The sequence below is a fragment of the Mercurialis annua genome, linkage group LG5 (assembly GCF_937616625.2).
Source record: "Mercurialis annua linkage group LG5, ddMerAnnu1.2, whole genome shotgun sequence".
Lineage (NCBI taxonomy): Eukaryota > Viridiplantae > Streptophyta > Magnoliopsida > Malpighiales > Euphorbiaceae > Mercurialis > Mercurialis annua.
Window position 1 is genome coordinate 9,337,337 of NC_065574.1, and position 26,584 is coordinate 9,363,920.

General features: G+C 32.8%; 2 protein-coding genes and 2 long non-coding RNA genes across 4 annotated transcripts; 2 read left to right on the forward strand and 2 right to left on the reverse strand.

Moving 5' to 3' along the window:
• The first annotated feature begins 6,818 nt into the window (after window positions 1-6,818).
• On the forward strand, window positions 6,819-11,722 carry LOC126679746 (uncharacterized). Its single transcript, XR_007640973.2, has 5 exons — window positions 6,819-8,671; window positions 8,761-8,815; window positions 8,925-9,000; window positions 9,934-10,013; window positions 11,251-11,722. It is a non-coding gene; the product is annotated as an uncharacterized LOC126679746 (long non-coding RNA).
• Window positions 11,723-12,379: 657 nt separating this feature from the next.
• LOC126679741 (D-glycerate 3-kinase, chloroplastic) lies at window positions 12,380-16,059 on the forward strand. Its single transcript, XM_050374711.2, has 12 exons — window positions 12,380-12,628; window positions 13,214-13,599; window positions 13,759-13,838; window positions 13,949-14,000; window positions 14,088-14,129; window positions 14,285-14,363; window positions 14,445-14,476; window positions 14,594-14,662; window positions 14,982-15,056; window positions 15,168-15,284; window positions 15,616-15,666; window positions 15,743-16,059. Exons 1-12 carry the CDS (start codon window positions 12,421-12,423, stop codon window positions 15,884-15,886), a joined length of 1,335 nt encoding a protein of 444 aa, XP_050230668.1. The 5' UTR covers window positions 12,380-12,420; the 3' UTR covers window positions 15,887-16,059.
• Window positions 16,060-16,318: 259 nt separating this feature from the next.
• On the reverse strand, window positions 16,319-17,037 carry LOC126679745 (uncharacterized). The gene is made up of 2 exons (XR_007640972.2): window positions 16,712-17,037; window positions 16,319-16,571 (listed from the first exon to the last, which is right to left on the reverse strand). It is a non-coding gene; the product is annotated as an uncharacterized LOC126679745 (long non-coding RNA).
• Window positions 17,038-21,173: 4,136 nt separating this feature from the next.
• LOC126679743 (auxin-responsive protein IAA1) lies at window positions 21,174-22,586 on the reverse strand. Its single transcript, XM_050374712.2, has 5 exons — window positions 22,296-22,586; window positions 22,029-22,210; window positions 21,694-21,805; window positions 21,530-21,591; window positions 21,174-21,422 (listed from the first exon to the last, which is right to left on the reverse strand). Exons 1-5 carry the CDS (start codon window positions 22,529-22,531, stop codon window positions 21,382-21,384), a joined length of 633 nt encoding a protein of 210 aa, XP_050230669.1. The 5' UTR covers window positions 22,532-22,586; the 3' UTR covers window positions 21,174-21,381.
• Between the last annotated feature and the right edge of the window lie 3,998 nt (window positions 22,587-26,584).

Sequence of the window (26,584 nt, forward strand, 5' to 3'; positions counted from 1 at the left end):
TCTTGATATCTATTACCAAATCTCATTCTTACACTTGGTTAATACCATTAGTGGTGTTCAACTAATCAATTAAGCCTTGCTTAATATGCTTATTCCAAAAGCCTAGCTCAAAACGTCAAGTTCCATGTCCATTTCATGCTATCGGAAGCTATTTTTCGCTCCCGGAGGTCCCCCGGAGGTCACGATCGAAGTAGGGCACGTCGTGCTAGCTTGGCACGTCGTGCCCCTCATTTTTCATGAAGGGCACGTCGTGCCCTTCCTTGTGCACGTCGTGCACCCCTGGTGGTGCACGTCGTGCACCCCTGGTGGTGCACGTCGTGCACTCTTGTGGTGCACGTCGTGCCCACGACGTTTTTGACGTCTCTGGACCGTTTCCGAGGCTCCAAATCCCTCAAAACTTATACCAATTCATATCCAATTCATTTAAACATGTTATAAACACTTTAATCACTCCGGAATCAACCATAAACGCCTCAAAACGTCAAATTCCATATAATTACGATATACACGGAAAAACAGCCCCATATTCTTCATTTTTCGTGGTAAAAACGTGTAACTAACCTTGTTTTGATGCTTGGGATAGGTAGAGGCTTGAATTCCGAAGAGATCGACGCGAAAATCGTCCGAAACGGACGCCGGACGGAGAAACGGCGGAGTGACGATGTTTTGATCGGTAAGAACGAATGATTTCTGGATCCTTCTTCTGATCCTTAATCATAATCATTTTCTTATATATATATAACATGGCTAAAGGTTAGCTTTGATCTTTCTTTTCTTCCTTTATTACAATTTATCCTTTGAACTTTTCTTTTGTTCAATTTAGTCCTTCGCTTAATCAATTTACCTTTTAACCAATTTGTATACGTATTATTTATATCTAATAAACAATACTACCCCAAATATAATTATTCTCGTCGATAATCTTCCAATTACTATTCTCGAGGCTAAATTGGCTAATTTGTACTTTGATCCTTGAATTCTTCAAAATTGACAATTTAGCCCAAAATGAATCCGCGTCCAAATTTTAAAAGGTCTCCGATTGACCTGAAACTTTTACCACCAATACTATAAAACATTTCGCGGACCTTGGCGAAATAATTCCAATTTCGGACTTAACTGGTTAAATTACCACTTCAGTCCCTGAACCCTAGTTTGTGACTTTTCTTGATATTTTTCCTTATTTTCTTATTCTAATCCTCAAACATATACGTCTTACTCCATATTATCCTTTTCTTTAATATCCCATATCTTTATCTTTGCAACTCCGGTCCTTCTCTGCCGGACACGTTGCACTAAACGGCACCTGAACTTACGGGGTATTACATTCTTCCCCCCTTATAAAAATTCGTCCTCGAATTTTCATACAACCTTTTTACTTATCTTAAACCCTTGACCCTTTTCATTTGTTCCTTGTTTAACATTCAATACTATATACTTTGTATTCCATCACACGCTTTCTTGACTCGTCGCTCCTATCCTTGTACATCCATCGTCGATATCCTTATTAAATCCGACGTCTTTCTAATATCACACAATATCCACCTCATCTTATCATAAGGGCAATCTTCTATCATCAAAGCATAAACTATAAATCGATTCCTATACTCAACTATCCTCTTTTCATACTCCTATCATACAATATGAACGTCCTAGTTCACCGTCCAATCATTTTCATTCCGCTATTCACGTACATCTATCATTCACTTCTCTTATACAAACTTCATCCTTCATATCCACTTCTTCTCTTATATCCTTGTTTAAGATCTTTGACATCCCGTCAAAGAGATACTTACTTTCTAACACATCACTAATCGGGTACATATCACTGTCCAACGTATTCACGATCTTCACTATATACTAGCTCGTTAACTTGAAACTAAGTTCATATCCTAGAAGCATAACGTCTATGTTTTCGCAACTATACGTATTCATTCGCCTCTTGGTCTTGATCGCAGCTTGCTCGCGAGCACTTCACTTCCGTTACAGAGTTCTGGTCTAGGTATACTTACATGAAAACAAAACTCTTTCAAAACTCTTTCGATAAAACGATTCATCTTGAACTTTAAATCAAATTTCATTTTCATTTTAACAAAATTGTGCACTAGGGTGATGACGTCTCTCATCCCCAAAGAGTTGCCACATCTCACCTTTTCGTCCGAACATAATGCATATGATGCATGTCCTATCGATGTATGTACAGATATATGTAGTGATGCACTTCTATCAATGTCGTGGCACTTATCGATGACTGTCGCGGGTCTAGGCACAATTATGTTTTCCAAATTGTTTAAACAAACAACTTTCAAAAAGTTTTAAACTTCGAGTTTTGTAAGTTCTCTAGACATTTAAACTCTGTACACGGTAGGTTCTTCCACTTCTGTAACTTCATACTCCTTCCTCTTGCACATCTCGACATTTCGATAATTCGATTTCGATACCATCTATACATCGTATACGTATTTCGCAAAGAAACAAACAAAGGTTTCACAATCCATCGATCATACTTATCATAATGAAACAAACAAGAATTCTCAATCAATCAAAAATTCACAATCAATCAGCTCGATCTTAAAACAAATAATACAAATGACTTGGATCAGACATGGCTCAATTCTATAGCTGCAGTAGTTCCTAGCTTAGTCTAATGACCTAATACCTAGGAACAAACAAACATCAATCACAGACTCGCAGTGGTATCATGGACTAACTGCACTCAAATCATATATTAGCAGAGGTAACTGGACCAACTGCTCTGATACCAACTTTGTCACGACCCAAATTATTGAGCCGAGACCGGCGCTAGGGAATGGGAGTGGTAGCTCCGAAACCCGTAGCAAGCCTAAAACCACTCTAACTTTTTCGCGGAAACGCAAACACAACTATCCTATAAACATGTAATAAGAAGACACGTTTACAATCATAACGTACATCATATATATCACATCATCGATACAACCATAGTGGGCATCTCACTTCCGTAACTTGTACGTACTAGCCCGTCTATCGATCAATACAAAACTGACAACCAAAAGACATCACATCAAACAAACATTAAATATGTACACAACCTATAAGACCTGACTATTCTACGCTAAGACTCGTCATACGTATACTACTGCAGCACCAAGGGGACTCGTACTCAGCACACCAAAGACGGTCTGTCTGATCCGACTCTAAACACCTGAAAACATCAATGTGAGGGGTCAGTATTTGGGGAAATACTGAGTGAGAAAACACATTACTAGGGTATTATAGAAAATAACATCGCATTTAAAACAAACACATATATACAAACATATTATACTTCAAGCATTTGATCCGATCGAAACCCTAATACCTTAGTATGCATAATGAACATTATCACAACATCTAACGATCGATCGATATGAGTCCGGGATAGTTCAACCAGCCGACTCGCAGATACAGGCCCCGGGATAGTTCAACCAGATAGGCTCTGTATCGCATGCACAAACAAGTATGATATACGACCCATGAAATCTCTATCTATGACTTACCCGGACGCTGGTGATCACACAGCCTATTGACACCCAATAGGTAGCTTGTTTCCCCCGGATCATATACTAGTTTTCACAATCTATATATATTCGATAATACGATGCACAAATTCATTTCTATCGATAAAATACTATAGCATGCGATGTAGTTTAATATTATATTTATAATATAAAAACTATCTATTGCGTAATAATACTCAAAGTAAAGTTTAACTCACAACGATCGCTATTCCTTATATCCAAACGTAAGCTCCAGGAGACTGGTCCGTCAATCCTCGTCGAGCTTCTTGGTTCGTCATACTTGTAGCTCGATAATCCGTCACATCTATCATAGGATTCTATCATTAAAAATATGCTTAGAGAATCCTATTCTAGCAATCATTCTAACCACCAAACATGACCAAAAGCGCAAAACGTAAGCCGTCGCGTTCTAAACGTATCTTTCTTGATATCTATTACCAAATCTCATTCTTACACTTGGTTAATACCATTAGTGGTGTTCAACTAATCAATTAAGCCTTGCTTAATATGCTTATTCCAAAAGCCTAGCTCAAAACGTCAAGTTCCATGTCCATTTCATGCTATCGGAAGCTATTTTTCGCTCCCGGAGGTCCCCCGGAGGTCACGATCGAAGTAGGGCACGTCGTGCTAGCTTGGCACGTCGTGCCCCTCATTTTTCATGAAGGGCACGTCGTGCCCTTCCTTGTGCACGTCGTGCACCCCTGGTGGTGCACGTCGTGCACTCTTGTGGTGCACGTCGTGCCCACGACGTTTTTGACGTCTCTGGACCGTTTCCGAGGCTCCAAATCCCTCAAAACTTATACCAATTCATATCCAATTCATTTAAACATGTTATAAACACTTTAATCACTCCGGAATCAACCATAAACGCCTCAAAACGTCAAATTCCATATAATTACGATATACACGGAAAAACAGCCCCATATTCTTCATTTTTCGTGGTAAAAACGTGTAACTAACCTTGTTTTGATGCTTGGGATAGGTAGAGGCTTGAATTCCGAAGAGATCGACGCGAAAATCGTCCGAAACGGACGCCGGACGGAGAAACGGCGGAGTGACGATGTTTTGATCGGTAAGAACGAATGATTTCTGGATCCTTCTTCTGATCCTTAATCATAATCATTTTCTTATATATATATAACATGGCTAAAGGTTAGCTTTGATCTTTCTTTTCTTCCTTTATTACAATTTATCCTTTGAACTTTTCTTTTGTTCAATTTAGTCCTTCGCTTAATCAATTTACCTTTTAACCAATTTGTATACGTATTATTTATATCTAATAAACAATACTACCCCAAATATAATTATTCTCGTCGATAATCTTCCAATTACTATTCTCGAGGCTAAATTGGCTAATTTGTACTTTGATCCTTGAATTCTTCAAAATTGACAATTTAGCCCAAAATGAATCCGCGTCCAAATTTTAAAAGGTCTCCGATTGACCTGAAACTTTTACCACCAATACTATAAAACATTTCGCGGACCTTGGCGAAATAATTCCAATTTCGGACTTAACTGGTTAAATTACCACTTCAGTCCCTGAACCCTAGTTTGTGACTTTTCTTGATATTTTTCCTTATTTTCTTATTCTAATCCTCAAACATATACGTCTTACTCCATATTATCCTTTTCTTTAATATCCCATATCTTTATCTTTGCAACTCCGGTCCTTCTCTGCCGGACACGTTGCACTAAACGGCACCTGAACTTACGGGGTATTACAGCAAGGTAGAGATCTGATATTGGCATAAATGAAGTTAAGATGAAAGGAGTTTGGTGGATTGAACGATGCGCTAGATTTTCTAGACGGAGCGGAGCTAATTGCTCATAGACTTCAAGTGGACGAAGGATAAACGGTAAAATCAATAGAGGTATCAATGAAAGGTTCAACCAAAGATTGGTTTCGACAAATAATTGGACCGATAAAGGGCCAAACAGTATGGATGAAGTTAGTGACTCGATTTAGGTAATTCGTTTTACTGTTTGCTTTGATTTAGGACAAGCAAGAAAAGCTAATGACATTAACTCGAGGAGACAAACCAGTCCAAAGATAGGTTATCGAGTTTGATCGATTAAGTGGATTCTCTCACGACTTAATGATAGATTAAGTGTGAGTCTATACAAGAATCGTGGAAGGATTAAGACCATAATTTATGGAAAGGTTGACTCGGACTGATAGAGAAGTTATTCAGCTTGTCAACAGTGTTAGATAATTGGAAAATGCAGTAGCCATTTTGTCGAAGGTCAAATAAGAAGTGAACACACAAATTATAAATATCACTCATTTGGACAATTAAGAAAGGTATTAACGATAAGCATAACCCAAGGGTTACTGCTATGGTTAATACCAACCTAAAGGACGAATCACAACAAAGTGAATAGTGAGATTACAATAAGAAGAAAAGCAAAGTCTAAAGAAAATTGATGCAAATAAGTTATAAGGTGCCAATATGGTGGCAAGGAGGATTCGAACACGATAGTGACCAGGAGGATCAGGATATCGTAAAGATTGTAAAGGACGTTAACAAGTGCCATAGGAATTTGCAAAGCTCCCTGCAAGGATAAGGAGATGAACTCAAATAAATCAAAGAGAGTGGGTTAACATACCCGAAATTCGATAAGCAAGATCAGTAACAGAAACGGAAGTAATGAAATTGCTAAAGGCAGCATATGGTAAGAAAGGTTGAATAAATCGAGCAATTCATTGGGAATGATTAAATGAAAGTGAAAAGACCGAAAGGTGATGCAGCCAAACTCATAAGAACGATAGATAAGGGAAGGAAGCCAAGAGGGCTAGCATTATCAGTCCGTCTTCGGAACAAAGAAGTTCCAACCTTGCAAATCCCATGTGCCAGCAATGCGGCAAAGGTCACTTGGGTAAAGGTCAAACTATGATAGACGTATGCAGTCGGTGTGGACAACAAGGTCATTATGGTAAGGAATACTCACATTCCGTGTAGTGGAATAACACGGATTACACGAATCAACTGTCTCCTAAAAGACATACTTCTCGCAATGGGTTCTGGTTAGACACAACCAGGTATACGATGTAATCGAAACAAACGTCATGAAGTCTAAACAGTTAAAGCTCGAAAGTGATCAGACCTTTTGAGCTAGCCTAGTGTAAACCCGAACGTTTAGGACGTGTCTTTTGAACGACGTCGGAATCAGGCGAATAGAGTTACATCTTTACATGTGTAAAGAATGTAAATAGTTGCGAACGATAGAACGATGATCGATAGATCGTGCAGAGTCTTATGTCGAGAAAAACTTACGTAAACACCGTTTTATAAAGATAAAGGTATTTGATCGAAATGAAATGTTTTGAAAAGACATAATTGTGCCCGGACACGAATCATAAAAACATCGCATTGACACGAATAGAATTGCATCACTACATCCATATTGCATTCACTAATAGGACATGCATCATATACATTGTGTATGTCTTGAAAAAAAAAGGGAGTGTCATTTCAACTCTTGTGATGAGAGAAGTCATCACACCGGCGCACAATTATGACATGATTTGAGAAATGAAAAGTATTGTGATTTTAAACGGATGAGTTTTCCAACGTAAGTAAGCTCAGACAGGGACTCTGTATATAGAGGCATAGGACAAGACTGATCATCTTGTTAGGCCTATCTGAGAACATACGTATGTAGAACGGCGAATAGTATAACGCGATATGAAATGTATCAAGATTTGAATTGCAAATCTTTAAAGAAGTCTCGTATGTTGAATACGAAGACGTCGACGCTACTTTACACGTTTGTAAAGTAATAGAAACCACGTTTAAAGTAAGAACGAGAGTACCTCGAGAATGAGGGAATCGAACATAGAAATTAGTTACAAAAGAGGCGTGAACCCACGTGCAAGAAGATATTATTGTAGTCGATTGAAGAAAGAGGGGTTGACTCATAATGATTATAAATCAAGGGTCAAGAAATTGTTAGAATTGTATGTATAAGGAGTTACTCGATAAGTATATCGAGGTACTTTCATCTAAGGATGATAATAGATGGGAGACCGTATAAACCTAACTGCAAAGTCAACAGTTAGTGAATGATTAATTATGGCATCGCAGCGGAAGTGTGAAAAAAAAAAACGATAAGTTATGAATAAAGATTGGTTAAGTAATAGAACAAGATTATGAAAATTCGAGGACGAATTTTTATAAGGGGGGAAGATTGTAATAACCTAAATTTTTGAGGTATTACGTGTAGAGCCACGAGGCATAATCGTAAAGATTAAGAACGAAAATATCGGATTAGGATTGGATAATAAGGACTTAGACTGAAGCGGGTCTATTGGAATTATGGTAGAATAATAATTTAAATGGAAAATTATTATGCGATAAATTGGATTTAATCGAGACAAAAAGGGAATAAAATAAAATAAGTTGGAAAGCCAGAGCTAATAATATTCACGTCAAGGTCCGTGAAATATTATAAATAAATGATTGTCAAAGTTTCGTAAGTATACGAAATCGTTTTAGAAGAAAGTTTGATGATTAGTTAAGAATAAGGGTTAAAGTGCAAATTAGCCACTTTAAGGACTAAAGTGGACTTTTAACCACAAACTTCCGGAGGAAGTTGTGTTTTACTCTATTTTCTCAAGATAAGAAAATAATATCGATAAAGTTGTTATCAATAGTCAATAAAATAAAAATTGGACAAAAAAGTGAGAAAAAGTGCAAGTTAGCTCAAAATGGAAATTTGAGCGTTTTTGGCCAAAATTGCAAAAATATATTATTGGAAAGTGATATTAAAAGATATGAGACTAATGTTATTTATTTGGGAAATATAATACGTAATCTATCGAGAATCGAATGATTAAAAGATTAGTGCACTAAATTGTACGAAAGATAAGCTAGAAAGTGAAGAGAAAGGAGGTGACAACTTCAAGGACCTAAGTGGACTTTTTATCCACTTATTATCATCTTTTATGAATGAATAATCATTCATTTAAACACAAAATTTGCAGCAAACCAAAGGTGAAATCCGTAGCTCTTCATTTCCAAATTCTCCAAAATTTCAAATGCTCATAACTTTTTCGTTTCTCAACGAAATTGAGCGATTCTTGCGGCCACGGAACGAGGAAATGATTATCTACAGATATGTGGCATCAATTTAAGGTAAAAATGGATTTATTTGGTTGAATATTGAGCTGTTAGTTTCGGGATTTTTAGGTTTAAAGATGATAATGATTAATTGTTGATTGTAGTGAGTTTATAAGGTTGAATTGGATGCAAAGTGAGGATAGAGCTAAGGTTTTCAAGGTAAGCTAATCAATTTTAGGTTTCATGGTTAATTTTCATGGATTGATGATAATAAAGATTAGGGTTTATGATGTGTAATTGGGGTTTTTGTTTGATCGTGTGTTGTAAGGTGAAATTGAGCTTGATTAAAGGATTTTGATGATGAATTGGAAGGTTGGATCATTCGGCCATGAACTACAACCAAGGTGAGGAGTTTTCTGAAATTTATTTGATTTTTATTGATATATTTAATGATGGAAATGGCATATAGATTTAGCAATAAACATGAGCTCTAGGTGGTTGATGAATTGATTGTAAGAAATTGTGTTGTGCTGAGTAAGATTGATTGAAACTTTGAAAGGAGAAAGGGCTAAGGGTTTCGGCCCCTAAGCCATGATGATATTATGAGATTCAATTATGAGTATAGGCATTGATTATGAGTCAATTAGAGCTGAATTCAAGTTGTGTTTGATTAGTAAAGAAGATTGTAAAAAAAATTGAATGAAAAATGGATTAGTGTTTTGACCTTGATGTGTAGTTCTTGTTCAAGTGAACTTGAACAATGTTATATCTTGAAGTTGTGATTGATATTGATGTATAGGGTCTGAATTGTGTTGATATAGGAACATGATGTCAATAGGTGTGATTCTCGACGAGTTATAGTTACGAATTGAATGTACGAACTAGATGGACATTTTGCAGAAATATGTTCTGCAGAACAGTCATGTTACGAGGGCCATATCTGGAGTTGTATAACTCCAAATCGGGTTCTGTTTGATTGTACAGAAACTTGAATGTGTCCTCTACAATTGTCTAGCTTTAAGTTTTCTCCAATTCTATCTCTAAGATTCTCAAATCGAGCAGAACATTTTATTGCTCAGAGCAGTTCTGCATTTAGGACAGCCCAAGGTCTTAACTTAAGGGCGAGATTCCGACACCTTCGGGTACTAGTTTTAGTCCGAGACCTAAATTAACGTTGTAGGCGACATTCCAAACTTTAAGAATATCGGTCTCGTTTAGGAGTCGGACTATTTTAAATGAGCGTTTTTAATAGCCGAAGTTGGCTAGAAAACCAACTTTTTAGTTATATAGATATAGCTTGAATTTTATTAATTCTTGCTATTATTATGTTTGTATAGACTCGATGAGATCGACAAGGCTCGGAACTTAGAAGATTGTGACATCGCTTAGCCGCTTTAAAGTTTATGGATAGCAAGTGGTGAGTACACTTTAAATTACTCGTTAATATTCATAAAGCTACGTATTTTAATACGAAAAGCTATATGAATATTTATATATTTGAGATGTTTGCTTTTAAAATGTATACGTATGTATGCTTTGAAAATGATGTTTTATCGTAATGTGTTATTTTGATAATAACATAAATGTTAAGGCACCGGGGATGGGTAAAGTAAAATGACATAAATCGAACCAAATACAAATAAGAAAAAATATAGTACATGCCTATATGTACTATTATTCATATATTTATAAAGATACATTGTATGTTTCTACACGTACTTTTAATTATAATGAATACCCATACGTGCGTGTGTTATAGATGTATGCTTGTAGATTGTAATGTGCATGTCATGGTCCATAAAGGATCAAGAAAACCCAACATAAATCATCGAAATGATAAATACATGAGATAAGAAAAGTGAAATCTGACATATTCAATAATAAGAACTGAGATACAAGGTGGAACTCGGTGGAATTATCCCGGGACCTGTATCTCATCCATTCTCAATGATAATCCTCGGAACTCATACATAATAAAAAGTAAGTGCGATACATCGAGAATCAATACGAAACAAGATCGGGACACAATGTGATCAAACACTCCTATTAAATGTCAATAGAAATTATATGAATCGACCGTTAAGTTCAAAAGACCTGCAGGGTGCATAGTCCGAATGCAGACACGAAGGTAACTCGGTTGAACTATCTCGGGACCCGTGTCTAAGGAGTAACTCGGTTGAATTATCTCGGGACTCCTATCGATCGTTTGGGATTGAGAAATGGTACAAGTAACTCGGTTGAATTATCTCGGGACTGTACCATATGGTTATGGGTAACTCGGTTGAACTATCTCGGGACCCAACCATAAGGATCAAGTCACAAGAGACTTGCCAATGATTTAATTCGATTTAGAATCATGATGATATAACCTAAGATTTAAGATTCGATCGAAAACTATTACAACAAAACGAGAAAGAAAAATATCAATACCATAATAAGAAATGAAAGATGTCAGATACGTATAAACTATAAGTTTATGAAATAAACAAAGAGTTATGAAGGAAAGTAAATAGAGTATGCAATATGATTTCAAAAGAGTATTTTCTATATATAAAATGGGTTTTCAAATGTTTTAACCCTTTATGTGATATTGCGTGTGATTTGGTGAACTCACTCAGTTTTATACTGACCCCGTTGCTCCTCCCATTTTTCAGGGATGGTATGATATGATTTGAAGAGTTAAGCTTCCGAAGTTTTAATTCTCGGAAGTCATTTGCACAAGAAGTAAAAGAAGATTTTCATTCTCGCGGTCCGCAGTAGTCTAGATGTTTTTGTCTATGTATTTGTATAACGCAATTTCACTCTGATATTTTTTTTAAAAATGGGGTCACATTTATTTTGATATATGAAATATGATTGGTTTTGCGAAAAATTTACACAGATTTTAGGCTTGCTACGGGTTTCGGAGCTACCACTCCCATTCCCTAGCGCCGGTCGCGACTCATAAATTTGGGTCGTGACAGCTAGGTTGCTAGCCTCGATTTTTTTGTTTGGTTTAAGAGTTGGACATAAATTGGAAAACTTAAGTAGTTTTGTAAGTGGTAAAAGTAAATAGTGTTTTTTAACAAGTAAAATAAAAATTATGATAATAAAGTTAATTAAAATAATTAAAATTTAAGTAGTTTTGTAAGTGGTAAAAGTAAATAGTGTTTTTTAACAGGTAAAATAGAAATTATGATAGTAAAGTTAATTAAAATAATTAAAATAAAATAAGTGGTTTAGTAAAAGTGGGAACTAATAAGAATGCTTCCTTTGGTGAGATTGAATGAGAAAGCTCCGTTGGTCCTCTCAATTATATAATATATAGATATAGATGATATATAGGGAGGAACAACTAAGTCCTCTATGAATTTCTAATCCCAATTAAAATGAGAACAACTAAGCCCCACATTATAAAGGTATTAACAAATTAAATAGCTGCCTTACTTTTTTTACCCCTATATTAAAATTTATATTTTTATGGATTTTGATCTATGATCTGGTGATGTTCCTTTTCTATTATTTTAGTTAGTTTAATAGTAGATCGATGAATTTGATCTTTTTAATTAACGTACTATAGTGTGAGATATTGTTGTGTATTTTTGGACACAAATAATAAACCAAACGGCGTTATTAATTTTTCAGAAAAATTATTGAGATCGAAAATTCATAAAGGGTGTAGTTGTTCCTTTCTATATACCGTTGGGATTTATTTGCCCCTTTTTGCTTAGGAATAGGATGTGCATAAAAAGCCACGTGTCACTAGTTTATGGCGTTTATAACTTGGAAAACAATCTTGTTCAGGTATAATAAAACAGTTACAGAGAGAGGGGAGAGGTGTGAAAATGGCGGCTTTGAGCATCTTATCCCAATTTCCACCCCAAAACCTTAACATTTCTTCTAATTTTAATAATATTAATATTAACACTTGTTTTTATTTTAATAATAGTCATGATTTTGGTTATAATCATAAAAAAATACAGTCTTTGCCTTCTTCTTATCATCAATGTTCCTCTTCATCAAATATTATGCCACCCCATTTCTCCAAATCAGGTAAAGTTCCCATCTTTCAATTAATTTCATGTTGTTTATTTTATTTTATTTTCTAGATTTTTTTATTTTTCTGATTGCTATATGAGATTGTACCACTGAATTTTAAATGCAATGTTCATTAATTGATGAGGAATTGAGATTCACAACTGGGATTTTTTAATTTTTTTTAATGTCAAGGAGTGATTAAATTTGGTTCGCTTAGCTGAATTTTATGTAAATTAAGTCTTTTAGGCATAATGTAGCTTATATGTAATAAAATTAATGTTAAAAATGGAATAATTTTATGATTTTATTTGATATAATAGCAATAAGGTGTATTGTCATTAGGTTTTGATATCTCTTCTGTTCTTTTGAATCCCTAATGATTTGAAACTCAAAAGAAAAACTCTTGGTGATTTTAAAAGGAATTAATAAGTAAATTTCGCCAACAAAGTTTCAATGTATTTTATTGTTTGTGTATATCTTGAATTGTGTAATATTAAAATGCTGCAATTAAGAAATTTTTGTTTGAAGTGTTTGGAAGTACTAGCTTCTAGTGAAGTTGGATTATGTTGATTTTCTTGGTTGACATTTTGACATACGCAGGCTGTGTTAATTCATGGATGCAAGATAACTCCGAGCCCCAAAACTCGATTTCTGTCAATAAGTCATTGAAGGGTCGAGTGCATTCATCTTTTCCCACAACACCAGCACAAGTTTCGTCGGTAGAAGATCTTTACGAGTTTATATGTTCCGGACCCCTTCTAAGCAAGTTCGGCTTGACCTCAGAAAAAATCGGTGATTCCATTGATAAGTGGATATCATATGGTTTGCAATTATCCCGATTGTTTCAGCTCAATGAATTGTACCTTAATGATGCTCAAAAAGCAAGGTTTTATCACTATTACATACCGGTTTTTATATGGTGCGAAGAGAAGATATCCAAGCATACGTCCCAGTTTAAGGAGGGAGAAGATATACCTCCATTAGTGGTATATATATGTAATTTTCCTATATGACTTTCTATTCCGACAAATGCCTGTGTTTGTTCTCATTCAATTAGCATAATTTAAATTATGCTACCTACCGCAGCCAATTCTGTTTCATGCAGTTCTTTTTATCTCACGATGATGATATCCGGCTTGATGTAGATTGGTTTTAGTGCGCCTCAAGGTTGTGGGAAGACCACACTTGTCTTTGCTCTTAATTACCTCTTCAAAGTCACCGGAAGGTGAACGCCTATGGCATTATGCAAAAGAAATTGTCTAATAGATGCGATGATATAACAATTTTTGGTTTTGACACTTAAATGCTGAGTGTTTACATTTCGTATTGTGGCAGGAATTCTGCAACATTATCAATAGATGATTTTTATTTGACAGCAGAGGATCAGGTATTAATACTTTCTGCTTCCGAAGACTTTGGATTATGCTCTTTTTCATATTCATACTTGCTGATGCAAATTTCACATCTATTGCAGGCTAAATTGAGAGAAGCAAATGCAGGAAATGCACTTTTAGAGGTAACAATCAAATACATGCTTTATGCTTTATATATTTGAGAAATGAAATAATTTAAAGACATTTGTAGCAATAACACCAAAATGTAGAGAGATTTTTGATGCATAAAAACTGAGAATATATATCAAGACTTTACTTAAGCTTTTGTGTGTTCCAGTTCCGCGGAAATGCTGGAAGTCATGATCTTCCATTCTCTGTTGAAACTCTGACAGCTCTAAGCAAATTGACAAAAGAAGGTAAGGGTTTTTTTTCCGATTACTTTGCGCTTCTCGTAGTGCTTGTCTTGGTTTGATTTGATTTTCATCCTAAGTCTTCAGGTATGAAGATGAAGCTACCTCGATATGATAAAGTAAGCACATAATAGTGTTAGTTTTGTCATTTTACTCAAATATATTCTGTGCTTCCAAACAGATGTTTGCGTTTCTGCCTATTTTGTCAGATAACGAAAAATTTATATCTTTCGCAGTCGGCCTACAGTGGGAGAGGTGACAGAGCTGATCCTTCGAAATGGCCAGAGGTTGAAGGACCAGTAACCGTAAGAAATTCTTTCAATGTCTAGCTGGAAAACGTAGCACTTCAATTTATGTCAGTGTCAATTGCTTCTAGAGGGCACTAAAATTGGTCCACATGCTTTCCTATGTTCTTTATACATCCCTTCAAAATCTAATGTTAGGCGAAAGAGGTCCACCGGAAAAACAAAGGGAGAATTACATTCTCATCCTGATTGATGTTAAAAGTACTTAGCATCGTATAGGTTTAGATTAAAAAACAACGGAAAACCCGATGTGATTACATATTGCAAACAATCCATTTCGTCTAGTTATAATATAGGATGCATTTTCGATGATTTATAGGTGATTCTGTTTGAAGGCTGGATGCTTGGCTTTAAACCTGTTCCAGTGGACGTTGTCAAAGCCGTTGATCCACAGGTTCGAACGAAAGACTTAACGTATTAACTCCTGAAATCCTTCTTCAGGTTATTATTTTCTTCTGATGGAATTTCATTGTCAAATTTGCTTAAGATAATCTTCATTGTGCAGCTAGAGACAGTTAATAAGAACCTTGAAGTTTATTATGATGCTTGGGACAAGTTTATAAAGGCATGGGTTGTCATCAAGATTCAGGATCCCAGCTATGTCTACCAGTGGCGTTTGCAGGTTAATATGATATGTCGGGTGTCCAGAAAGCGAATCAAACCAAATAACCGAACCAAACTAATAAATTTGGTTTGGTTCCATACCATTAGATTATTAAAAAAGTTACTTTGATCGGTTCAGTTTTTAAATTAAAAAATCTCTTAAGAAACCTAATCGAGACAAAAAGTCATGGTTTGCTCTTGGAAAAACAAAATATCGATTCGGTCCAAACCAATTGCACACCCTTAAATTGACATGTACTTGAGAGCAAAATTTATCCGGTCCTTGGAAAAAAATAACTATCAGATTCTACAATAGTCTTGGCCTGTGACAAATGTTGTCGGTTTTGTAGGCAGAGATTGCCATGAGGGAGGCAGGACTACCCGGAATGACGGATGAGGAGGTATATTTATGTATAACAAATTATAATTTGCTACAAATTCTGTTTCTAAATTGAAGCATTTTTATCTGTGCTGCAGGTTATGGATTTTGTTTCTCGTTACTTGCCGGCGTACAAGGCTTACCTTCCTACGCTCTATGCTGAAGGACCTAGTGGATCAAATCCAGACGATGTCCTCCTCATCGATATTGACGAAGGGAGAAATCCCATCCTAGGTAATTAGATAACTGCATGTTCAGATTGAATATCACTCTTGAAGCCCAATTTTGGTTTCTTTGAATGTATGAAATTTGCAGTTTGTGTTGGGGTTTGGGGATAAATAGGGACATGGAAACAGTCGGATGTAAATTTACAATGTAACATATTCCAAATAAGTATTAAAAGTTTCATTTGGCATTGTGTTTTTGTCAGCATTTTAAGTCATGGTGGTTATGACAGTGTTGGGAAAAAGTTAAATTATGCCCCTAATATTTAACTCGGGGAACAAATAAGATCCTTTTGATTATATTTTAAACTTCAAATGCACTCTTCAAGTTTTTAAAACGAAACTGTGTTATAGCTCCATTTCCTAATGAAATATGCTTAAACCGTTTTTAAAATATTAGGGTGTATGCGAGATAATTTAAAAGAGATCGGCATGGAAACAGAGTATCCATAGATTGAAGAATATTTTTAGGAGTTGAAGACTGAGATCAGGGTTTTTACAAACATAACTTGAATATCAAGAAATCTCACTAATTACATGAAATAATACAGTAGAAGATGGTAATATACAGAAACAGTGAGTGGAAAATCATAAAGTTATAAACCCAGAAACAGATTCAATCTTCGTTCCGATTCAACTACTGCAACAACAGCAACACTCGCAGCCTTCATAGCAGCAACGGCAACAACACAAGGCGAACAAACTGCATCAAATATACGACACGAACAGCTTATTTTTCAGAACGAAAACAACAATTCAGTAGAATCATAAAGAAAAGAAGATGAATGAGAGCGTAAATTTTTATTTTTTTTTTGAGAAACGAGAGCGTAAATTAATACTAACAAGGCGTAGAAGCAGCCTTTTTCGTCATGGCGTTTCTTGAAACGATCATATTTCGACATCCGTTGTTGTGCAGGTACTTCCATTTCTTCACTTACTCATATAATTATTAGGATCTAAAAACAATGCCAATCTTTGTATATACAAAATCCTATGAACTTCATTAAAGGGTAGTTTCCATATCTAACATCTGCCTCAATTTATTATTCAACTGTGCAATAAGTGTTCCCTCCTTTTTTTTGTAACAACTCACCAATTCAATAACATAGCTTCTTGTTTTACCTGCCCTCTTTAATGTCGTATGTAGTAGATATATAAGCAAATTACTCTAAAGCCTTCACATATGTCATGATTCACACTTTAGTTCTGTGTATTTGAAAATCAAACAATATGATCCCTCACTTTTATTTCCGTCAACAGTTTAGTCCATTGGTGTCAGTCAACTGAGTTAAAAGATTTAGAGGTAATTTAATTTTCAAATATGAAGGAAAAAACCGTTGACAAAAAGTGGAGGACCATATTGTTTTTTGAAATTAATTTTTTTTTTATTTTGGTCATTTTAACTCGGTTGACGAAGACAAAAAAAAGAAGATGAATTGACTAAATCATTGACATAAATAAAAATAAAAAATTGTATCGTTTGATTTTTAAAAATAAAAGACAAAATGTGAATTATAACATGTATTAATCAGTGTTTTAAAAACCGAACCGGTGGCCGAACCGGTAAAGCCACCGGTTTCCGGTTCAACCGGTTTAACCGGTTCAATAACCGGTTCAACCGGTTTTATAAATTTAAAAAAATTGAAAAAAATTTTATTTGGCCGGTTTTTTACCGGTCCAATCCGGTTCAACACCCGGTTTTTTACAAGTTCATACCGGTCCAATCTGGTTCAACCCGGTCCAATCCGGTCCAACCAAAAGATCCAGTTTTTTGCCTTTTCAGACCGGACCACTGACCGGTTCGCGGTTCAACCGGTCCGACCGGCCGGTCCGGTCCGGTTTTTAAAACACTGATATTAATATAGAGTTTTACAGTAATTTGCTCTAGATACATGTACCTTTCAAACATAAAGAAATTAGTACTGGACGTTAATGGAATCCTTCAAAATCATGTGAAAGATGGAACAAAAAATATGCAGCATTATTTCTTTTCATTTCTCACTTTCTATACAAACATATTCACTAAATTCTACTAATGGGCGCTTTTTGTTTCCTTATTTATAAGTCTAATGTTCCAAAAAAAAATCTATTTTCTTTGGTCTTGTTGTAAATCTAGTCTAAAATTTTAATTTCGGTTACAATCTTTTTATATTTTTTGTAAATTTTTTAGGTATTAGATGTAAACTTTTTGGAAAGTACGTTTTTTTTTTAACTTTTCCAAGTTTTTGGATTTTTTTGTAATTTTTTCTTTTTTATTCGGTTTGGACTTATTGATAGGCCCGTAACTTTTGATCCAAAATCAAACAAAGACTTTTTTTAATTTTTAGAAGTTCGATTTTTTTATTTTTCAATTATTTTAGTTTTTACAAGCCCTCTAATCGAGCCGTTAACCGAACTCTGAAAACCAAACAAGTCCGTTTTCACCAAATAATCGAATCAAACAACGAACTTCGATCCGGTCTGCTTCTAATTTTGCTCATCCAAATTGAAAACGTCTTCAACGCCCCAAGATTACTCAGATGCATTAGAGAACTAACTCTAATGGGGTGTTCGGAAATAATGTTTCTCAGGAATATCATCATCATCATCAATTACAAAAATCAAGCCTTTTGAGAAGCTCGATATTAGTAGATTAATTATGGTATGTAAATATGGTAATTGCATGCATATTTAATGTACTGTTAGAGAAATTCTTAAATAAATTCAGTCCAACACGTTATCCGTGGACTAAATCTATTATATTATGACACGTCATTAAAATAATGGCACTATCGTAATATTATCATTTAAAGGTGTAAATATAATAAACAAAATTACGATAATACCACTATTTTAATGACGTGCTATAATGTGATAGGCTAATTCACGTATGACGTGATAGACTGAGTCTGCTTAAAAATCTCTCTGTACTTTTATTATATTTGCAGTTGTATAAAGAAGTTTGTATTATGAATTTACATGATTAATTGTATAAATATTAGTCAATTTTGATTGTAATGTTCTTTATACTTATAGCATTAAAAGTACTTGATTGAAATTTCTCAAAACAAAAGTACTTGATTGAAAATAATTTTAATTTATGTCGGTCTAGACGACATCATTTGATTTAAAATAGTTGATGATTATGAGGGTTCATGCTTGTTTGACATAATGGTACAGAAAAGATCTCTAAACATTTCATATGTGTCGTATTACTTTTACACATAATGAGAGAAAAATTATGTAACTTTTTTCCTTTCAAAATATGGAATTCAATCCTTAGAAATTCGATTTCAAAATTTGGAATTCAGAATTTAAATCAAGGGATTGCTCAAATTATTTTGCAACATATTTTACGGTCTTTATGATTCCATCTAACTCGAATCTGTGTTCAGTGGCATCACCTCAAATGAAATACACTAAAGGATAAAACATTACTATTATATTAAATGAGGGTAATTAGAATACTAATTTTTTTTTAATAAATTAACTCACTTTATTTTGATAGACTAATTTTTTTAGTATTTGAATTTATTATAAATTGTCTATTAATTTAGAACGAATTAAATAACATTTAAAACTCTGCCAAAAATAATAATAATATTATTCATTTTTTCATAGTTTTAAGTTTTAATAACTCACAACTTACTATAAAGATTTAAATTATGATAATTAAAAGGGTAAAATGCACCTTTTACATAAAAAAAATCATCATCTTCTTTTACGTTTCCTTCTCCATTAATAGAAGGGCAAAGTTTTCTAGCTAGGTCACCGCTCAACTACTAAACTATCATTTTATGGAGAAATTCTTAGGTAGACTAAGTCTATCACGTCATCCGTAGATTAAACCAATCATATCATAACACCTCATTAAAATGAGGGTATTCTTATAATATCATTATTCAAAAGTGTATGCAAATAACAAACGAAATTATAAGAATACCATCATTTTAATGAGGTGTTATGATATGATTGGTTTAGTCTACGGATGACGTGGTAGACTTAGTATACCTAAGAATTTCTCCATTTTATGATTGTTTTTGTAGTTGGATGAAGGGGAGTAATAAATTTGTAGTTTGTACTAATTCATCTAATTCATTGTTTTCATAATTTAAAAGTTTAATAATTTATAATTATTATAAAAGCTTAAATATTCTTTATAGAGAGTGAAATATATTCATAAAAAAGAGTGAAATATATTTTATATATAATTTCGTTTAGACTTAATGGCAAAAAAAATCTAAACTTTTCCGACTTTTTGCAATTTTATCAAAACCTTTTAATTTTTGCAATAATATCCAAATTACATTATTTTGTTGTAATAATATCCAAATTGCAATTTTTATGTGATTTTTTTTGTTTTTTGCCATTTCTTGGGACTTTTACAATATTATTATACATCAAAAATTAATATAGGCTAATATCTTAATTGAAAACAACAAGTTTAGCAATCAATTTGACTATTATTGCTACAAAAAATGCAATTTGGATATTATTGTAACAAAAAAAATGCAATTTAGATATTATTGTAAAAATTAAAAGATTTGGATATAATTGTAATAAGTTGTAAAGATTTAGATTTTTTTTACCATTAGGCCTTTCGTTTATCATTTTACTCTTTCATTTAAATTAAAATTAACCTCTCTTCTGAAGGGCGGAGTTTTCAACCTAAGGATCAGTTCAACCACTGAAGTATTCTATTAATTTTTTGGCCTAATTATTTAAAAACCACCCATCTTGTAACTTTTTTTCATTTATACCACGACCTAGGAAAATTTTCATTTGTACCATATTTTTAATTTTTATGTTTCGTTTGTACCCTAAGAGTAATTTTTTTGATAATTTAATTAATTTAAAGATGAAAATATTAAAAACAAGATACATAAATGATTATCATTAACGTTTTATTAGAATATAAGTTAAAAATGAAGGACTAGTTTAAATTTTTTTTCAAAAGAAAATAGGTCAATTCAACTCATTAGGGTAGAGATGAAACATAAAAATCAAAAATAGGGTACAATTGAAAATTTTCCTAAGTCATGATATAAATGAAAAAAAATTACAAGGTGGGTGGTTTTTAAGTAATTAAGCCTAATTTTTTTGAAAGGTGGATACTTTCCTTTTTAGATCTGCCCAAATTGATCGATATTCAAATATAACAAACGGAAAAAAATAATTCTCCAAACATGAAAGATATATTACTTATAGCTAACCCTAAACTTCATTGTAGAAGTGAGTTTAGGTGTAAGATGTTGAATATTTTTGTATATTCAATTAGATTACAACCCTCTTTTGTAAAAATGAAAAATAAAAGTAAATCTGAAAATGGGACAAAAACATCAATTTGCACCAACTAAGGACCAAAATACAACAAACTGAAAATTACAGGCAGACACTCTTTCTCCTTTTATTATACAGTTTGATCCTCCCAAAAATCTCTCAATTAACACAAAACCAAACTGGCCTGTATAGCAAAGTAAAGATAAAAGCCTCTGTACATCAGTTGTATATCATTTCATCTGTATATCTTTAAATCAATCACTTGAGCTTGAACATTTTGAAGGTGTTCTTGGAGCTGCTTCCAATCAAATTTTAATTTTATTAGAAAAAAAGTTTAATAATATTGACATATTTAATTTAAAGTTTAAATTCATATATAATTGAGATTTAATGGTTAATTACCTAGTCCAATTGCTTCTGAGCTTTTCATTAACCTTAGTCTCTTACATGATTCAACAAACATACTGTAAAAAGAAAATTAAACACTGAATCAATAATATGTACAAAATAAATTAAAAAAATTAATCAAATGTTGAGGCAATTAAAGGGTAATTTTGTAAACTTACTTCCATGGTACATCTCCAATCATCATCCAATCACCATCTTTATCCTCATAAGTAGGCACATATTCACCTCCATTCATTTCATCCATAATTTTCCTCTCATTCAAATTATTTCCTGTTAAACAAGGGACATTCCGATTCGTAAATTTGTATACCGTAATCAAATAAATCCAATTCAATCAATCGAAATCAAATCGATCCATTTTAAAAAAATAAATTCAAATCAAACAGATCCAAATTTTTTTAAAATCAAATTAAATAGATCCAAACCGAGATAGTATTATAAAAAAAAATCCGATCCAATTAAATAATTAAATCAAAATTAATTTTATACTTACTTATGGTCAAACAAGAAAACATATCCTCAAGAGCAGTCAAAAGCTCTTGATAGCTCTGATAAATCTCAAGATCAACTTTTCTCAAATACGGCGCTCCGTCAACGGCAACCTTCACCAGCTTACAGCTTTTTATAGCGTTTTTCCGGTAAGCTCTCACCGGCGGCCACCCCACCACTTGTGCCCTACACAATTCAACCCAAAAATATTACTTAATTACCCTTAATCAATAAACACACATCTCAAACCTAGCTTATTACACAAGCTTACTTTGATACCGGAGCCTTTGGTGCACTAGTGACGTCATTTTCCGACGAGTTACAGTTTTTAGAAATTCCAAGAAATTCAACCGTTTGTAAATATCCCCGTTTTGTCCCTGTCTTCGCTCCGTTTTCTTGTAGTACTGCACGAGACTCTCCGGGTAATGCTAAGGTTAATTCTGTCTCGGTGAAATTCATGCCGGCGGCGACGGATTCCGGCGAATGGATGTGATTTTCCGGTGACATTTTTTGGTTTGGTTACGTGAAGGAAATGAGGTAGAAAAACAAAGTGTGTGAATCAAATGGTTTGGGCAGTTATATATAAAGAGGAGGAAGGAAGAATCTGGCCGGCAAAATGATTGAACCACTCGGAGAATGACACGTGGGATGAAACGAGCGGTTCTGATTTGTCCATGTAGTGTGATGGGGACAGTGTTTTGAGTAGAAAGCGTGTGGGTTTTAGTGCTTTCAAGTTTGGGGGTAATGGTCGGTCCAAACCGGTAGCTGTCATCATTTGTTTTTGGCAAAACTCTTAATTGGTTCCTGTATTTTAGTGATGTTTTGGTTTTAGTCTCTTAATTATTTTTTATCCTCTGTTCATTCCCATACTTTTCTAAACGATTAAGATTAGTCCCTCCGTTACAATATGCGTTAAATGCGCTGAATGCTTCTAAATGGGTTCCATATCATATCAACAACTCGCATATTGACGTGTTTAAAAATATAAAAATAAATTTTATTTTTATCTTTTCTCATTTTATGACGCATTTGAAAAAAATCACCATCTTATTACAACTTGGTGATTTTTGGACTGCATAAGTTCCACTTTACTTTTGGATTATCTAGTGATTAGTTTATACGACTAGTCGTTATCGATTTAGATGCGTTTATAAATAGAAAGAAAGCTTTATAACTATGAATAATGATGAGAATAACGATAATGATTTAATTAACGAGCTTAATTGATTTGTAATTTGCTAAAAATTGCTTGCTATGCTTATGGATATAAAGGGAAGAAAATGCACTTTTATTGTTATATAAAAATTAGGATTTTAAAGGAGAGAAGGTTAATTAAGAAAGGTACATAGAGGTGATTATGTTTGTCCAATGTTTTTATGATGTGATTATATTTGTTTTAGTCATCAAATACAACTCTCTCTATTGACTTTATGTGTGCCACATGCGTAGATAGAGGGACTAGCTTTAAACATTTTGAAAAGTATGGAGATGAATAGTGGATAAAAAAATAATAAAGGGTCTAAAACCAAAAGACCATTAAAATACATGACCAGATAGGCAGATATAGGTTTTAATTTCTTTTTCTTTTTTATTTATAGAAAATTTGACTTATTTCTTTGGTTTGCAAACTTATGTATGTAGTTTTTTTTGTTTGGGTATTATTTCATGTGGGAGAGTACCATAAAACCAGAAGTTCAGATAGTAATAATATGTAGTTTGAATACCACTTCAATATTTAGAGCTTTCATTTTAATGTCAATTCTCAATATTAATAAAAATCAACAAAATTGTATTTCAACCTTTCAACTTGAGATGAAAATTTAAAAATTTAAATTCGTTAATTTAAAAAAAATCAACTATTTATCAATTTCGAATCATTACACCATAATATGAAGTCGGTTTTAATGGTCAAAGATGCCAATTGATCCCAAGTGGAACATCAAAATAGAACTTTATTAGAGTAAAATTAAATATCAACTAGCTATAAGCGCCACGATATCATTTAATTAATGGAGATATTCATAATTTTTATAAAAAATTATAAAAAAAAAATCCTTAATTCACATTGATAGTATAAACATTAATATCATTTCCCCCCTAAATTAGCGGCTTAAAAGATGGTAAATGGTACACATAGAAAAACATTCACCAAATAAACTAGCATAATTGAAGATTAAACAAGATGATATATTATAAAGAACAAATTAAAATCTCAAAATATAAACTTATGATAAACATTTTCAATGGTAGAAGATGATAGGACAATAAAAAGTAGTTGAGACATACAACCAAAGCAGAGGATCATGGCCCTGGCCTTGGGCTTGATCTTAGGTTTAGAGTTAGTTGGTGTAATAAAAGAGGTGTAGGGCCGTAATGTTGGGTTCTTAAAGTACAAGTCAACTTTTTTAGTCACCATGTGGCACTGGGTCCCACCGACACCCACGTGAATATGTTTGCTTGTCGGCTTCTATTTTTATTTAGGTGAGTTTTAATATCTAAGTCGTTAACCGACACTTGTCTACATTCTTAAAGTTCCCTTCACTCCTCGTTTTCGAGATTAACCGTTGATTGCAAGTTAAACCTCCTGTTCTTTACCGGGATTTTCGGGTCATCTTCTCAATGATTAACTGTGTTGTTCAGAGCTTTTTAACTAAAAAAAGGAAAAATAAATTTATTTATTTTCCACAGAAGATACATTTATTAAGGATGAGAAAAATATCAACATAAAGTTATTTAATATGTTGAGTTTAAATTTAAAAATTAAAAATTAAATATGAGACATCAAAAGAGTATGAATAAATTAAATCATAGAATAATTGATCCTGAAGATCACTAAATTTTTGAATTTTTTCATTTCAGTCATTAAATTATTATTTTTTTTCATTTTGATCACTGAACTTTCATTTTTTTTTTCATTTTGATATTTTCTGGCTAAAAATACTTAGGTGGCAGCCGGAATTAATTTTTTTAATCTGAAAATTTGCCATCTATACATTATTTGATCTATTTTTTTTTTCAAAAAATGAAATTATGTATGTATGATAAATTTTTAAAGTAAAATTTGTAAAATCCGGTTGTCATATGTCAACTTCTGGCTGCCACCTAAGCATTTTTGGCATGAAATACCAAAAAAAAAAAAAGTTCAGTGATCAAAATGAAAAAAATAATAGTTTCGTGACTGAAATGAAAAATTCAAAAGTTCAATAATGGTCAGAATCAAATACCTTAAATCATATGTCTTGCAAAGTATCATAAGAGGCCACTGCAATAAGTTATAGAATGAGAATTTTAATTATTAATCTCCATTAGAATAAATCATTAGTAAATTTATTAAAGACACAAAAAATCAACTAAATATATTTATCTAAATTTCAATATAGTTTTAATCCTTCTAGTTCTATAATATTGACCAAATCGAAAAATATTTGACATGTAATTTTAATAACTTTTTAAAAAAGAAAAATTAAACCAACCATCTTTCACATAATAACCTAATAAAAAAATTATATATATATATATAATGCGCGCACGCGAGCATCTGCTGTGGAGAAAAATAAGAGGTTTTGCAATTAAATCCTCCCCAAAAAAAACTATAAAATAGTGCGTTTTTATTGAAAAACTAGAGAAAAACATAGTATTTTTTTTTCTAGAGAGCAGTTGATCTATTCTTAATTTCATATGCTAAATTAGTTCTTTTATTATTTTAATTTTTTCACATGTATTTATTTTTTGAAAGCGGAATTAAATTTTCCATGATGAAAAATCATACATATTGGTTTCTTTTTCCAATTATTTTAGAAGGATTAAAAAAATTTACTTCTACTCTGATGGTGATTCGACTCCGTAACCTATTAATTTTAAGTGGATGACATGTTTTTCATTTGAGCTAAGATATCTCGTCATCAGACATAATGACTTAAAGCTTTAAATTTAAATTATTTTTTAATTTTAAACTCTATTTTCTATTTAAATTGAAAACAAAAAACATTTTTTATGTATCAGCAAAAAGCTGACATAAAAATATACATAAAAAATTAAATGATAGACATTTATAGTAATCATAAATATTGTTTTAATTGTTAAATAATTAAAATAAATTCAAAAAGTAAATATTTTAGTTATTAGATTTTTATAAGTAATTTTCAGAATCTAGTGTCAAATGTGATTATACAAAAAAAACTATCAAATTTTATTTAAATTTATATGAACTTATAACATATTTAAAATATAAGGTTTAAAAGAAAAGAAAATAAAAATCCAATATAATTCTAAATATAAAACCTATAATAGTATAGTAATCAATACTTATCATATTTTAAAATTTAGGTTGTTTACAGTTATTTTGTTAATAAATATAAAAATTTATTTTGTTCACTTTGATGAGTTATTTTCCCGAATGAATGGTTAATTAACAAAGTAAGTTAAAAAAAAATAAGTAAAAAAATTAAAACGAAATAAATTATACTAATAATTTATAGAGATATATAATTAGGGCTTTTTTTAAGGGTTAATGTCATAAAAATTCACCAATTTTATAAGTTTTCTCATTTTAATCACGCA

Excerpts from the sequence above, each read along its gene's own strand:
- LOC126679741 (XM_050374711.2), top strand. The coding sequence starts at position 12,421 with ATGGCGGCTTTGAGCATCTTATCCCAATTTCCACCCCAAAACCTTAAC. Across the intron at positions 13,600-13,758 it reads AAGATATACCTCCATTAGTG|ATTGGTTTTAGTGCGCCTCA; the intron begins GTATATATATGT and ends GGCTTGATGTAG. Across the intron at positions 14,663-14,981 it reads AGGTTGAAGGACCAGTAACC|GTGATTCTGTTTGAAGGCTG; the intron begins GTAAGAAATTCT and ends GATGATTTATAG.
- LOC126679743 (XM_050374712.2), bottom strand. The coding sequence starts at position 22,531 with ATGTCACCGGAAAATCACATCCATTCGCCGGAATCCGTCGCCGCCGGC. Across the intron at positions 22,211-22,295 it reads CCAAAGGCTCCGGTATCAAA|GGCACAAGTGGTGGGGTGGC; the intron begins GTAAGCTTGTGT and ends TGAATTGTGTAG. Across the intron at positions 21,592-21,693 it reads ATTGGAGATGTACCATGGAA|TATGTTTGTTGAATCATGTA; the intron begins GTAAGTTTACAA and ends TTCTTTTTACAG.